Source organism: Chrysochloris asiatica, unplaced genomic scaffold (genome assembly GCF_000296735.1).
Source record: "Chrysochloris asiatica unplaced genomic scaffold, ChrAsi1.0 scaffold00056, whole genome shotgun sequence".
Classification (NCBI taxonomy): Eukaryota; Metazoa; Chordata; class Mammalia; order Afrosoricida; family Chrysochloridae; genus Chrysochloris; species Chrysochloris asiatica.
Genome location: NW_006408574.1, coordinates 11,507,174 through 11,523,261, shown reverse-complemented (window position 1 = coordinate 11,523,261; position 16,088 = coordinate 11,507,174). Strand labels below are relative to the sequence as shown.

Below are 16,088 nucleotides of genomic sequence, written 5' to 3'. Positions count from 1 at the left end.
GTACCTGGACCAAGAAGCAGTTGTTCGAACAGAACATGGGAACACTGAATGGTTTAAAATTAAGAAAGGTGTGCAACAAGGTTGTATTCTTTCACCATATTTATTCAACCTGTATGCTGAACAAATAATCCGAGAAGCTGGCTTATATGAAGAAAAACGTGGCATCAGGATTGGAGGAAGACTCATTAATAACCTGCTATACATAGATGACTCAAGTGTGGCAGCGGTAGTGAGGTTGGCCCAGGATAGAACATTGTTTCGTTCTGCTGTGCATGGGGTCGCTATGAGTCGGTTCAGACTCGATGGCACCTGACAACAACAACAACAATACATAGATGATACAACCTTGCTTGCTGAAAGTGAAGAGGACTTAAAGCATTTACTGATGAAAAAGAGCACAGCCTTCAGTATGGATTACTTTATACTGATATAAAGAAAACAAAAATCCTTACCACTGGACCAATAAACAACATTCTTATCAACAAAGAAAATATTGAAGTTGTTAAAGACTTCATTCTTCTTGGATCAAGTATCAACGCTCACAGAAGCAGCAGTCAAGAAATGAGACGTATTGCATTTGGTAAATCTGCTGTTGAAGAGCAAAGATGTCAGCTTTAGGACTAGGGTGCGCCTGACCTGAGCCATGGTATTTTTAATAACCTCATATGCATGCAAAAGCTAGACAGTGAGTAAGGAAGACCGTAGAAGAATTTATGCTTTTGAATTATGGTACCGGAGGAGAATATTAAAATTGCCATGGGCTGCCAAAAGAACCAATAGATCCATTTTGGAAGAAGTGCACCCAGAGTGCTCCTTGGAGGCCAGGATGGCCAAACTTCATCATTCAATCTTCGGACATACTGTCAAGAGGGACCAGTCACTGGAGAAAGACAGCATGTTTGATAAGGTGGAGGGTCAGAGAAAAAGAGGAAGACCTCCAATGAGATGGATTGGCCAAGTAGCATCAATGGGCTCAAGTGTGGCAACAGTAGTGAGGTTGGCCCAGGATCGGGCAGTGTTTCATTCTGCTGTGCAAAGGATTGCATGGGTTGGTACCAACTCGATGGCACCTAACAACAACAACAATGAATTTTAAAAAGGTGAATCCTGTTTAATTTCCATTGCTTTTTTCAGTTTGGTGTTGGGTTTGATGACTTTTCAAGTTAGAAAGACAACTTGTCTGCTTGTTTGCTTCAATGAGTCTGCGTGTTTTATTTAAATACACATCTAATATCCATACAATAGTTTATGAAAATAGTCCACCCCTACTTATATACTGTAAGGAGCTCTGGTAGCGTAGTGGTTACGAATCGGCTGTGAACCGTAAGGTCAGCAGTTCGAAACTACCACCAGCTGTTCTGTGGGAGAAAGATGAGGCTTTCTGCTCCCATAAAGATTTACAGCCTCGGAGACCCTGTACAGGGTCGGTATGAGTTGGAACTGACTCCACAGCACATAACCACCACACTACTTATATACTGTGGCCATTCAAATAGCAGGTTGCATTTGTGTGTGTTGTGGATCCTAAAAGGGCTAACTGTATCTGCCAGTGTTCTCTGTGGAGCATCAGATACCTTTATTAAAAATGAAGATTCTTGGTTTTCGCCCTCCACATACTGTGGTTCACTTGGTCTAGATGGGTACCAATAGGCTGCATAGTGGTAAAGCACATGGGTTTTGGAACAAGGCAAACTGGGTACAGATGTGGGCTCTGCCACTACTAACTCGGTAGCCTTGTCTTAGTGATAACCTCCGCTTCCAATTCTTATCTGTCCAATGGATTCTTGTGAAGAGTCAATGATGTAACTTAGTGTTTTAGTTATTCTGATGCTGTTTTTCAGGGTCCTGGTGTGACACTGTAGGATAAAGTACTAGATTTCAAGGTCAATTTGAGCCACAAGGTCAGCAGTTTAAACTCACTAGCTGCTCCTTGGAAACCCTATACAGGGTTGCCATGGGTCGAACCAACTCAGTGGCACTTAATGTTATGTTTTTCAAATAAGCCTGCCAGATGCTTCTGATATAAGTGGTCCTAGGACCTCACTTTGGAAATCCTGAGTTTTGAGTAGGAAAATCTATTAAAAATTTGCTCAAAGCATTTACCACTTTTCTAGCAACTTAAATTTTGAAATAAGTCTTGGATTTAGTCTGTGAAAGTTGCACATGATTAAACCTACAAGAATTTGAAGAGTCAAAATGGAGGCCACACCCTTTTCTAGTGTCATGGTGGGCTATAGAGTTGACATATACTAACGGCAGGTGGTCAGATTTTTTTTTTTTTAGTCAATTACCGTAAAATATTTAGGAAATAGTTTTTTTTTTGTTTTTTTTTAATTTAACATACTGGTGATTTAAACAGTTAACTTGTGAATGTTATATCAATAAATTATTTTATTTTCCCAATTTTACAATACCATTTAACAATGTTAGAAAAGTGAATATTCATTTTCTTAATAAAGTTAATTATGTTTTTACCAAAAAGCCTTTTATGTTAATTAAATGTTTAAGAGAGAAATCTAATATTACATAAGAGCTCTTTTTGTGTCTTATTATAACAGAGTCAAAAAGTAATTTAAAATTTTAGTGTGCCGTTTCATAGTGAGATAACTTTTTAAAAGTAACTTAAGAGCCTTAGTTACCATGGTTCTGCTTTTCATTAGTAGCCAAAATCTTTCGTGAGACCCATGTTTATTCCTATTCCAGATGTGTAGCTCATTCTATATGCTACTTTCAGAGGAAATTCAGATTCCAGCTGCTGACTTAAGACTTGCCTGAGCACTGGACTAGTGTCCACTGACTCACCAGCTGCTCCTCAGAAACCCTACACAGGGTCGCTATGCATTGGTACCCTAGGACATTAACAGTAGGTCCCAGACATCAGCATAAGTTCAATGATCCTTCACCAAACTGTGCAAAAAGCTGCATTTCCTCATTTAGCCAGTGGAGGAACTGAAGCATAAGGCGCTACTCTTAGTGTAACCAATTGGAACCAAATGAATGTTTCTCCACTATGTTAGGAACTTTTCATCATATGAGTATCTTTTTAAATTGTGGATTGAGTGATAGTTTACATGGTAGAAAATCAGTTTTGCATTCATCATGTTTCATAGCAATGTACAATGTACAATCCCCGCCATGCAACACTGTACAACAGTATTTGCTTCTGTTCCCTCGGGTTTTTTTGTGTGCTTTTTTTGATGTACACAAAACACTCAGGAATATATAATCATTTAAACTGGGGTGGCACTTGTCGGTTAATGCGCTGGGCTGTACAGTCGGCTAGGACCAAAAGGCCAGCGTTTCAAGCTCACCAGCTGCTCCTCAGAAACCCTGTACAGGGTCACTATGCGTTGGATGCTGACACGATGGCACTTAGTAACAGTAAACAACCAGAGAACACATTCTGCAAGGCAGTCCCCTGGCCTCCAGCACACAGCCTTTCTCTTTCCATGAGTCTATGCTGCCCATCCCAAATGAGTATCTTTACTTCAGCCTTTTGATTGACTGTGAGCAGCATGGATTTTTACTTCCTTTTAAAAATTCTTTTTAAAATGTAGTGCTTTTTAGGAAACATCGGTTTTTACCTCTGGTATTAACTCACTTGTTTAGCTTTTCCTCCACAAGACGTATCCTCCTCATTTGCACGGTTCAGTAGTGCTCATGGCTGCCGGTGACCCTAAGGGGAGGCATTTGCCTCATGGTTTGAACAGTTCACAAAATTTTAGTGTCGATCCAATATAAACTCTGGATCTACACCTTGCACTTCTTGTTTTATATGCAATTTTTATGATAAAGTGTGGAACCTTTTTTATCAGAATTGTAGTGAACGTGCTCTGTCTTGTTTTGATCTATTTGTATTTATTTTTCTGTATCCTTTTGCCTTTAAATTTACATTCTTGTGTGAATATTAATTGGCTACCTTGCATCCTTTTTGAAAAGGGTGACATGCATAAAGTCAGTGTTTCTGAAACCTGTTGCATGGATACCCAAAAGGCAGAGTTTCTTGCTTGACGCAGTAGTAAATTAAGGAATGGTGCCTGGGGTTTTCAGAATTCTACAAGGCATTCATCCTCCCCCACCCCCCATGCCCTGGATGCTTCTGGTGGAGAGTGTCGTGTAATATTTACCGTGGGATTTTTTTTTAAATGGAACCTTCGATATAAATTAAATCCTACCACAAGAGCCAGTGGGAAGTTTGGTTTGATTTGGTTTGGATAGCCCCCTAGTGCGAGTGATGTAGTGGCAGGAGTATCCCCACCCAATGTAGAAGTCCACCTGGGCTCTGGGTCTCCTTTACCACACCTCCTCAGAGTTTCCTGCACCTCAGTTATTTGACTGCACTTGGTGTGCAGTGGACATACACATTTCTTGCCTGGGCTGGGTTTGGAACAAATAGCACATTTTGGTCTCTTTCAGCTCTAACGTCTGTGATTGTGTGCTGGTCTCTTGCTTGTGACAAGTGAAAGGTTAACTTGAGGGAGAGAGTTAAAGGCCTTAAAAAGGGTCTTCCTGGGGAAGAAAACTCTTATCGGACCCCCCACATCCCCATGCGTGGTAGCTGGTCAGCAGGACTATAATCCGAGCTGCTGGGTGGGTGGCTCCTTGTCACTCCACAGCCCTGTGCCTCAGGAGAAACTTTCAAAATTACAGTAATGAACAGAAGGCTTGAATAACATGTGTTGCCTTGTTCAAAAAAGGCTCTTTTTAGGTGAACTTAACTTGATTCAGTTTTTAAAAGCACCATTTGAAATTGAGAGAGTTAAAAGGCCATATATGTGCCTTACTGACCAATACAATTGACATAAATTATTTTTCTTTTGAATATAATTAGATTTATGTTCTTGAACAGGAATATTTTTGATAGCTTAACTTGACTCTACATTGTTCTTAAGTGCCGTCAAGTTGATTCCAACTTATAGCGACCCTGTATAGGGTTTCCAAGGAGTGACTAGTGGATTTGAACCACCAACCTTACAGTTATCAGTTTAGTGCTTATCCTACAGTGCTATACCAGGACTCCATGAGGCATATGTATGTGTATATATATGAATGTATGTATAGATATACACACACATATACTATAGCTGTATGTATAGACATTAAATTAACTCAAAAAGTATTGCTATAAAATCATGGAAACCTTTATGAAACAAAAATATCAAACTGTGAAGTGATTGTTTCAGTGTTGTTCTCCGTCTAGATCTCTACACCTCTGAAGGCAGCGTGTCCGCCTCTCTAGCTACTTCCTGTAGAAGTCTGCACTCTAATTGACACCATGTCAAAATGGCAGTTTGGGCATCCTCAGGAGACTCAAATTGTATTCCTTTTCAAAGTTCTTTGAATTTGGGGAATACACAGAAATCTGTAAAGGGTCAAGATCAGGGCTGTAGGGTGGATGGGGGCGGGGTTGAGGTTTCCCAGTGAAACTTTCAGGATAGCCATTGCAACTCTTGAAGAATGAGCACATGTATTGTGAAGGAAAAAAAATTCCTCGGTGCCTTTTTCTTACCAACGCAGTTTTCAGTGTTTTAAAAACGTCTTTCTAGTGAGTCCCATTATCATCCTGTGTCCTTCAAGAAAATCTACCAAGATTACCCATTTGGAATCCCAAAAAAGCTGTCTCCCTAACCTTCTGTGCTGGCCTCTGTCTTGAAGTCATTTTTGAAGTCTTCCTGACCTTCCTTAAAATGCTTGATCCATCTAAAAACTTTTGTTTTGTGTGGGGCAGCATTTCCTTAAACTTGTTGCAAAGATTTAATGATACGGGAAGATGTCTGCTTGAGTTTGAGTAGAAATTTTTTTAGTCCTTTCTTTAAAATCACTTTTTTCCATGACACAAAAATTATCTTTTCTTTGAAGGCATCTGAACAAGACTAAGACAAATGTTACTGAGCTTGTCTGCAGCCAGTCATTGGTCACAGAGACATATTTAAACACTTTCTGTTTGGAATAAACCCCCCCCTGCATGTATGAACGCTGGCTTACTCAGGTGTATATATTTATATTTTATGTTATGGGGTTAAGTGCCATTAAGTTGGTTCTGACGCATAGTGACCCACTAGAGTAGAGGCTCAGCGTGTGGGTTTGAACCACAGACCTTGTGGTTAGCAGTCCACTGCATATCCTACAGCACCACACCAGAACACCATATGTTTACGAGGGGACTTCAAATATATATAAAAGATAAATGCTGTAAAGAGAGTGAATCGTTTTGTAGCTATTAAATCATTTTAATATAGTTTTATGTAAATATTGCTGAAAATATTTTGACCCTCAAATTCAATGAAATTTGTATTTAGTAGTCATAATCATTTAGTGTAAGCAACATTTCTTTTATCACTGTGCATTTAATATGCCATCCCCTATTTGAGATTGGAGTCCTGGTGTGGCGCTGTGGGTTAATGCGCCAGACTGCAAAGCCGTTTGAACTGCAAGGTCGGTGGTTCAAGCTCACCAGTCACTCCTTGGAAATCCTATACAGGGTCACTATGGGTCAGAACCGACTCGATGGCACTTAACATTTGAGATTAATCTTTTTGAAATTTTATATTCATCAGCTTCATAGTATCAGGATGTTTTGTAATTAATAATACCTTACTTCTCAAATATGTGGTCTGCAAGCCGTACCTGAGAACTTATCCCACCTCAGCCTTAATAAATTTAAAATAACATTGTCATAAGCTCTCAGGGTGCTTCTTTTATGCTTTGAAGTTTGAAACGTGCTGACTGATGCAGTACAGCTTACTTGCCAACCCTCTTGAAAGTGTTATTTTATGTAGCACTATTTAGGTTGTGGGTGCTGGGCTGCAATGTCAGGTCGAACCACAACATAAGCCGTTCAAGCTTACTAGCCAATCATCAGATTCCCTATACAGGGTCGCTATGGGTCAGAAATGACTCGATGGCACTTAACAACAACAATTTTATGTTAGGGAGCTGGGTGGCTCTATAAGATATACACTGGACTGTGAGCCACAATGTCGGCAGTTTGAGCCTACCAGCCGCTTGCTTAATGGGAGAAAGATGCAGAGATTTACAGCCTCAGAAATACTATACAGGATCGCTGTGAGTGGGAACCAATTCGATGGCACTTACCAATTTTATGTATTGAATCTGTGTTGATTTCATGGCTGATTGGTAGTTAAAAGATCTTAGATTTTTAGTGTGTGTTTGCTTGTAGGGTTTCTACAAACTACCTTAAAATGTCCTCCAGTCCTTTGTGTAATGAGACAACTAGGATGTAAGCGAAAATTCCTCTGAGCTGCTTTTTGTGCAAATGAGAAATCTGTGCTAATGTAATGTGAAGTGATACAAAGGAGTTTGAGTTAACCCATGGGAGTCTTATAGCAAATTATGCTACAGGAAGAGGTGGCGTTCTCACCGCGCACTTGGAAAACTGCTCTGAAAGTAACACTGTTGTAAGGCTTTATCACTGTAATGGCAGTTCTAACAACTTCATGTTGTTAAGTGCCGTCAAGTCGACTCCGACCCATAACAACCCTGTATAGGGTTTCCCAGGAGCAGCTAGTGGGTTTGAACTGCTGACCTTGTGGTTCATGGTCCAGTGCTGATCCTACAGTGCCTCACCAGGAATTCACGTAGGTACAGTCAAACCTGCAAGAGTGGAACTGCAGAACTGCGGAACTGCAGAAACTTGTAAGACAAAGAAAACGCAAATAGTAAGACTGTATCTTGTCAAAGGTGGAAAACTTGTGAACCCTAGAAACCAAGGCAGGCCCACTGTCCCTAGTTCTAGGTGTACTTACATGGTTGGCTCGGCAGTCCACTGCTTGACCAACAATTCATCACGTCTGGCAAGTGGGAATGGGTGGTGAGTGTCTAATAGATACCATTTGCCACCATCCCACTACATTTGTGTGTCCTACTCTAAAGTCCAACCTGCAGACTAAGGAAAACCCTGCAGATAGAAATTATCATTAATATTATTCTGGTGCGGTGCTGTAGGATCAGCACTGAACTGTGAGCTGTAAGGCCAGCAGTTCAGACCCACCAGCTGCTCCTCAGAAACCCTACGCAGGGTCACTATCAGTGGTAACTGGTTCAATGGTACTTAACAACAACACTAATTACAAGTTATATCTGTATATTATTATTATTATTATTCTATTGTTAAGTGCTGTCGAGTCGGTTCTGACCCATAGCTACCCAGTGTAGGGTTTCCAAGGAACAGCTGGTGAACTTGAACCACCGATCTTGCAGTTCAAACGGCTTTGCAGTCTGGCGCATTAACCTACAGCGCCACACATTAGGTTGAACCATATTGCCATTTTTGTACTCTTAAAAAATAGCTGCATATCAGCAATTTCATATGGTTCAAGCTAATATTAAAGGATATTTGAAGGACTCTTTGCCCCCATTTTTGTCAGTTACTGGGAAGGAGCTCTGGTAGCGTAGTGGTTACGAGTGGGACTGCGAACCTCATGGTCTGCAGTTTGAAACTGCCAGTGGTTCCACGGGAGAAAGATGAGGTGTTCTGCTCCCATAAAGATTTACAGCCTTGGAAACCCTGTGCAGGGTCACTATGAGTCGGAACCAACTACACAGTACTTAACAACAACAACAACAACAACTGGGAAAGAGCGTTTTATTACCCACTTTTTCTAATGAAAGTATGCCTTTTAGGAAAACAGTGCCTGCCTCCACGTTGAAATTGATGAATATAACAAACATGAATTCTATTAAAATTAATGAATAGCTTTGTAAGTACTGTATGCTTTAAAAAATATAGCATAAACATTGCCATAAGATTTAGCATTAAACGTACCCTCCATATGTGGCTACAGTTTTATTTCAGAAAGCTCCAATTTTTCACATTATTTTTAAGTACAGGCTTAAATTATTTTAATAAAAGTTAGGTATATTAAACTAACTGGAAAAATTCAGTACAAGTGTATAAGAACCAAAATGTCAATATTCATATTTTTGTTGTTATTGCTAACATTTCTCTATTTAAAACTTAAGTAAGCTAAGCTGATTTGGTTATTGTTAATAACTGAGCATCAGTTATTTGGACCATCTGGCAAAATTACTTGTTGAAATAAAGTGAGCTATACAATTTAAGAAAGGAGGTAAATGCTACCTATGGAGATGGTTTTATTCAAACTATGAAACTCACATGAAAAATGGGTACTTTTATCTCTGTGTATCTTACATGTAGTGGAAGTCCTTTCTTAGCAGTCCCTACTGCAATCACTGAGATTTATTGAAATGTGTAATTAGTAAACCATAGCAAAGGTACAACAGTTGTCCAGGGTACATACACTGATCACCTACTCAGAAACTGCCTGAGGAAGCATTTCTTAAAGGTGATTCAGTAACCGATGAAACATAGGGTGAGTTTCCAGATCTTTGTCATTCTGGGCTGAAAGCTAATAATAATGTTACAGAAATACTTGGGTTAGAAAGCAAAATGAAAGGTGGGGATGTGGGATGAAACCAACACTGCACACATTTCTGTTTCTTTTTTAGTAAGCCTGAACATACATCGTAACAAATAGCAATTTAACTATAAACCAGAGCTTTCCTTGCTTTTGCTATTAGAAAAATTATTTGTGAATTCAGTGTGTGTTAAAACAACTTCTGTTTACCACATTTTGGGTGTTTTATATTATGTGTTATCAAGCTGTGTTTTTGTGTTTTATTTTAGCTTATTTGCACTAATCTTGATGAACTCAGGGAATTAATCACAAAAATCGAGAATGAACTCAAAGATCTGGAAAACAGTAGAAAAAAATCGGTAGGTGTTGATCCAAAAGTTGTATCTGTTATTGTCAGCATTAAAATTAATTCCTGCTTTTATTCCAAAGCCTTTAAAAATTTTTGTTCTGAATTCCATGAAAATTTGCAATGAAAAATAGAAACTTTGTTTCTTTTATTTCTCCTATGTGGTTTCATTTTCCTTTTTAGCAGACAAAAATGGTGCCGGGGCAAATACATTAATTAATTTTGTTTGCCTGGTTTATTCAGGTTTAGTTTGAGACACTTCCCAGTATACTGGTTGGTTATTTTCTGACTGGTAGCTTTGGGTAATGCTTACCTTGCAGTTATTCCTAGCTAATTATTATGTACTTTAAAGGACATTCATTGCTTAGTAGCTTAAAATTTTCATTAGATATAACATAATAACTTAATGTGTGAATTGTTTAATCTTGCCCCAGATATACTTTATATATACTTAGCAGTCTGTAAAGATCTTTATTGACTGAAAAGTTGTTGTTGGGTTGTTTGTTGTTGTTTTTTTTAAACTTTTACCATAATTAATATTTACTATTATTTTTTAGGTTTTTTTCTTTAAATTATTCTTGAGACTAGTATAAGAGCATATTTATTCACTCAACACTTAGTAAAGCAGTCAATTATATTACTGATTCGTTCACTAATACCATTTAACTGGTATTTATAGCTTAGTTGTGTCCACAGATTTGAAACACAATTGGTGGTGGGTGCCGTGGAGTCAGTTTCAACTCATAGCGACCCTATACATGGTTTCCGAGGCTGTAAATCTTTACGGGAGCAGAAAGCCTCAACTTTCTTCTGTGGAACAGCTGGTAGTTTCAAACTGCTGGCCTTAAGGTTTGCAGCCCTAATCGTAACGAGTACACTACCAGAACTCCTTGAAACACAATTACACACCCATAAATAAATGGGATGACTGAGTATATTTGAAGAAAATCCATACATTTCATCAAACTACCATTGTTATATGCCTGAGGGTGTCAGAAAGCCCCTTTTAGGTCTTTGTTCAGAGTTAGACTATAAATAAGATCAATGATTCACAGACTTGATATCAGATTTATAGTAGCCATCGTAATAGTAGTATGCTGTTAGGAAAGAAATACTGGTAGTGCTCTGAAGGGAGGAGACTGACACCCCAGAAAAGCACAGCCTTCTGAGAGATTTACCACTCTGGGTAAACTAGCAGTCCACATTTCACAAGGACCTCCTGGGACACCTCTGTGAGTCTGACTGTAGGCCAAGCCAAAGAATCCTGTTCATAACAAGGGCCACATTATCAATAAAACTATGTTCACTATTGTTGTTGTGAAATGCCATCGAGTTGGTTCCAACTCATAGCAACCCTGTATATGGGTTTCTGAGGAGCAGTTCGTGAGTTTCAGCCACCACCCTTGCAGTTGATACTGACCTTGTGGCCCAGTGTTTATCCTACAGCGCCACACCAGGACTCCATGTTCATTATGCTATCAATTTAAAGTACCATGGACTGCTAGAAGAATAAAACAGTCTGTGTTGGAAGAAGTACAGCCAGAATGTTCCCCAGAGGCCTGGATGATGAGACTTCGTCTCTCATAGTTCAGACTTCTTATCAGGAAGGACTAGTCTCTGAAGAAGGACATCATGCTAGGTAAAGTGGAGGGTCAGCAAAAATGAGGAAGACCCCCAATGAGATAGATTGACACAGTGGCAGCAGCAATGGGCTCAAGCTTAACAATTGTGAGGATGGAGCAGGACTGAGCACTCTTTTGTTCTGTTGTGCATAAGGTCACTGTGAGTCGGAGACGACTCATCAGCACCTACCAACAACAACATACAGCCTGAGAATACTGACAACTGAATGGTATCTTAAGGAAGTACTTATATTAAGCTCTCTAAAACTTTTGTTGTCTTATATATACTTTAGGCATATGGGAAACCTGAATGTGAAACACACCAAGTATTATTTATATTCAAGTTTACCTCTATGACATGCTCTTCAAAGTTTTTATTAGAATAGTTGCTCTTCAGCCAAAAGTGGGTTTTTTTGGTAATGTACTTGAGTTTAAATGATCAGAAAAGACTGATCTTGTGCTCTAATAGGAAAGAATAAGTTAATCTTCTAATCAGAAGACTATTTATACTTTGCTGTAGATGCTGTATTAAGTCCCTGTTTCATGATTCTTAACAGAATTATCTTAAATAAATTTGTAATTGCTTTTCATGATACAGTTAAACACAATTTGTGCATCTTAATTGGTCCCATATTCTAAATTAGGGTCTCTTTGCTTTTAATGTATGCCGTTTAAGCCAAATGGACTCAAGAACTTATTTGTGGCATGTGTTCTTACAGAAAAGGACTCATGGAAGCATCTGGGATTGTCTGTAAAGCTCTACCCACTTTACTTCCATTGCGTTCCCTCCCACCCACCCCCCTTTCTTTTCTGAGTTTCTCATAAAATGAGTTAATTGGTCATTAGTATCAGTAAAGAACCAGGGATGGCTCTGGAGTCCTGGCGTTAGGACAGGAAGATGTAGAAGAGAAGTGGAAGAAGCATGAACTACAAATGTTCGGGGCCCACCACTCATGAGGACATGCTTAGTCAGATACAAGGCTTCATTGATTCAATTTTATGTCTCCAGCTTTCACTAGACCCATTGGCTGATATTACATAATAGTTTTTAAAGTATCTTTTCTACTTTTAAAAAAAAGATAAAAATTTAGAGCTATATTTTAGTGGTGATATTACCCATATCTGGACTATTTTCCTTTCCTTTAAACTGCCCTGGAAGGTTGTTCTCATAAACACATCATCTCATCCAAATAAATGGACACTCAGCGTAAAGGAAGTAGTTTACGTTTCAGGATCATTCCTTATTTTTGACAAAAGCTCATATTGAATGTCACAGACATTAGTTGTAGGAATTAACTTTGCTGAATATGTGTGTTTGTATTTGGTTTATTTGTCTGGCTTCATTTGGGAATAGGTGTTTCACTTAATGGAATTTCCTAGGTAACTGAGGCTTAAACCTTCAATACTAAAGCTCTTATTTTAATCATTTATTGGAAGTACTAACCTGCCTCTGTACTTCTGTTGTTGTTAAAGTGCTATTGTGTCAGTCCCGACTCATAGCGACCCTGGATAGGGTTTCCAAGGAGCAGCTGGTAAATTTGAATCGCTAACCTTGTGGTCCATTGTTTACCCTATAGTGCGCCATACCAGGGCTCCACCTGAGTACTACACTAAATGTGATTTAACCCTTTCTTGGTGATTCAAGGGTCATCAAGACCCTAAAAACTATAATAGATAACTTAAGTCAGTAATCTATTTAAATATTCACAAAAAGTCCTTTATGCTATTTGTTTCAAAGATTTTTTTGTTGGTTGTTGTTTTATTCTGCCTCTTCTTTTATTGTCCAACATTGTTAGCTGTCATTTCTTATGTGTATCCACTTGTCCTAGTGGTGTACTGTGAATTAAGAAAGCAAATAGTCACGTTTATTGGGATTGGACCACACTTAGACTTCTCCATAATGAAATTAATGAACTCGGTGATAACTGTTTTGACAGATTTCATGTCTGGGGGCTTCCTTGCCTATTACCAGACAAATGAAGTGTTAATATTGATCTTCATTAGGCGATGATACTGTAAAATCTAAAGTAACATTTAGAGTCAAATGACCAGCCGTACTGGCCCACTAGAGACTGGAGGGAGCCCTGAGAGACTTGCTCTGAGATCCACTTTAAACTTGGAATGGAAACCACTTCTGAAGGTTACCTTTCCTAAATCGAAGTAAATAGTTAGCACCCATGAGTAAACACTGTGCTCTTTAACACATCATCTACACAAGACCACAAGGTCAGCATTGCTTCTAAAGCACAGATGAGAAGCTAAGGGGTAGCAGAGAAGCTAGATGAATGGTAACGGAACAACCAGAACAGAAATACTGAGACTGTTGACACGTTGTGAAGAATGTCACCAATGTCACTGGACAATATGTATAGAAATTGTTAAGTGGGAACCTAATTTGCTGTGTAAACTTCATGAAAAGATCAGTAATACATGTATTTTTAAAAACCTTATTCATCACTAACTTTATAACAAAGAGGAAATACTCCATAGAAGCAGGTGGTTGTGGTAAGTGTCGTTACTAACTATCAGTATTACAGGTGAGTAGTTACCATGGATTCCTGTAAACACCCAGTGGCTTCAGGCACTCCTTCTCTGCAGGACCTTTCCAGATCATTCCTCCTGGTACAAAACAGGAAGAATTATCCCATTTCCTCACTTAGGCCAGCATTCCATTTAGAAAAGCTTTTTAAATTTCTTAATCTCTCCTTGTTGTTAGGTGATGTTGAGTTGTTTTCAGCTAGCAGTGTCCCTACGAACAGCAGAATGAAACACTGCCCAGTGTCGCACCATCATCGTAATGGTTGTTGTTTGAGCCCATGTTGCTGCCACTGTGTCGTTCTATTTCCCTGAGGGTCCTCTTCTTTTAGCCTGACCCTCTGCTTTACCAAGCCTGAGATCCTTCTCCAGGAACCAGTTCCTTCTGATAGCATGTCCAAATTACATGGAACGAAGTCTCACCAGCCTCGCCTCTAAGGCACAGGCCATCTGTACATCTTGCAAGATTTGGCTCTTCTTCTGATAGTCCATGATAATATTTAATATTCTTTGCCAGTACCAAAATTCAAATGCATCAATTCTTTGGTCTGTCTGCCTTACTCGTTGTTCACCTTTTGCATGCTTATAAGGTGATTGAAAATACCATGGCTTGTGTCGGGTACTCCTTTGTTCTCAAAGAGACATCTTTGCTTTTTAACACTTTAGAGATGTCTTTTGCAGCAGTATGTCATTTGCTTTCTTGACTGCAGCTTCCATGGATGCTGATTGTAGAGCCAAATAAAATGAAATCCTTGACAACTTGCACCTTTTCTCCATTTATAATGATGTTTATTGGTCCCATTGTGAGGATTTTTATTTTGTCTTATGTTGAGGTATAATCCATACTGAAGGCAGACGTGTTTGATCTTGCATCAGTAAGTGCTTCAAATCCTCTTTCAGCAAACAAGGTTTGTCATCTGCATATTTTTGTAGATTGTTAATGAGACTTTCTCCAATTCTGATGCCATATTGTTTTTCATACAGCATCTCAGATTATTTGCTTAGTTTATAGATTGAGTAAATATGATAAAAGGATACAACCCTGACTCACCTTTCCTAAATGTGTTATTCCCTTGATCTATTTGAATAACTGCCTCTTAATCTATGTACAGGTTCTGCATGAGCACAGTTAGTGTTTGGAATTTTGTATTCTTTACCATGTTATCTATAATTTGGTATGATCCACCCTGTTGAATGCCTTTACATAGTCACTGAAACACAGGTCAACGTCTTTCTGGTGTTCTGTTTTCAGCCAAGATCCATCTGACATCAGCAGTAATAATCCTCATTCCATGTGCTCTTCTGAATCTGACTTGAATTTCTGACAGTTCCCTGTTCATGTACCATTGCAACCATTTAAAAGATTATCTTCGGCATAATTGTACTTGCATGTGGTATTACTGATGCAAGATAATTTCTGCATACTGTTGGATAATCTTTCCTTGGACACAAATATGGATCTTAAATTGTTCGGCCAGGCTGCTGTCTTCCAAATTTCTTGGCATAGACAAGTAAACACTTCCAGCATTGCTGCATCTGTTTGTTGGAACATCTCAGTTCCTGGAGCCTTGTTTTTCATCAGTGCCTTCATTGCATCTTAGACTTCTTTCTTTAGTACCTTTGGTTCTTGATCATATGTTACCTCCTGAGATGGATGAGCCAAAGACCATGCATGTATTTTTGGTATAATTTCTCTGGTGTGGTACTGCAGGATCAGCACTGGACCGCAAGATCGGTTTGAACCACAGGGAAACCCTATACAGGGTCGCTATGAGTTGGAACCAACTCAGAGGCACTTAACAACAACATTCCTTTCATCTTTTGATGCTTCCCGTAGAATTCTTTAGTATTGCAACTTGGGGCGTCATTTTTTTCTTCAGTTGTTTCAGCTTGGAAAATGCTGAGTGCATTCTTCCCTTTTGGTTTTCTAATGCCAAGTCTGCGCATGTTATTATAATAATTTGTGTTCTCAAACTGCCCTTTGAAATCTGTTTGGCTCTTTTACTTCATTCTTCCTTTTGCTTTAGCTACTCTAAGGAGCTCTGGTAGCGTAGTGGTTACGAATCGGGCTGCGAACCTTAAGGTCAGCCGTTCGAAACTACCAGCCGCTCCGTGGGAGAAAGATGAGGCTTTCTACTCCCGTAAAGATTTACACCCTCGGAAACCCTGTACAGGGTCGCTATGGGT

The 16,088-nt window shown here is 39.1% G+C and overlaps 1 protein-coding gene across 1 annotated transcript in view; it reads left to right on the top strand.

The window, feature by feature from the left end:
- Window positions 1-16,088, top strand: part of KIAA2026 (KIAA2026 ortholog) — a 103,760-nt gene that overhangs the window by 62,345 nt on the left and 25,327 nt on the right. Inside the window, exon 5 of the mRNA XM_006863758.1 lies at window positions 9,668-9,757. Coding sequence (XP_006863820.1) covers window positions 9,668-9,757 — 90 coding nt within the window. The remainder of the gene's footprint in view (window positions 1-9,667; window positions 9,758-16,088) is intronic.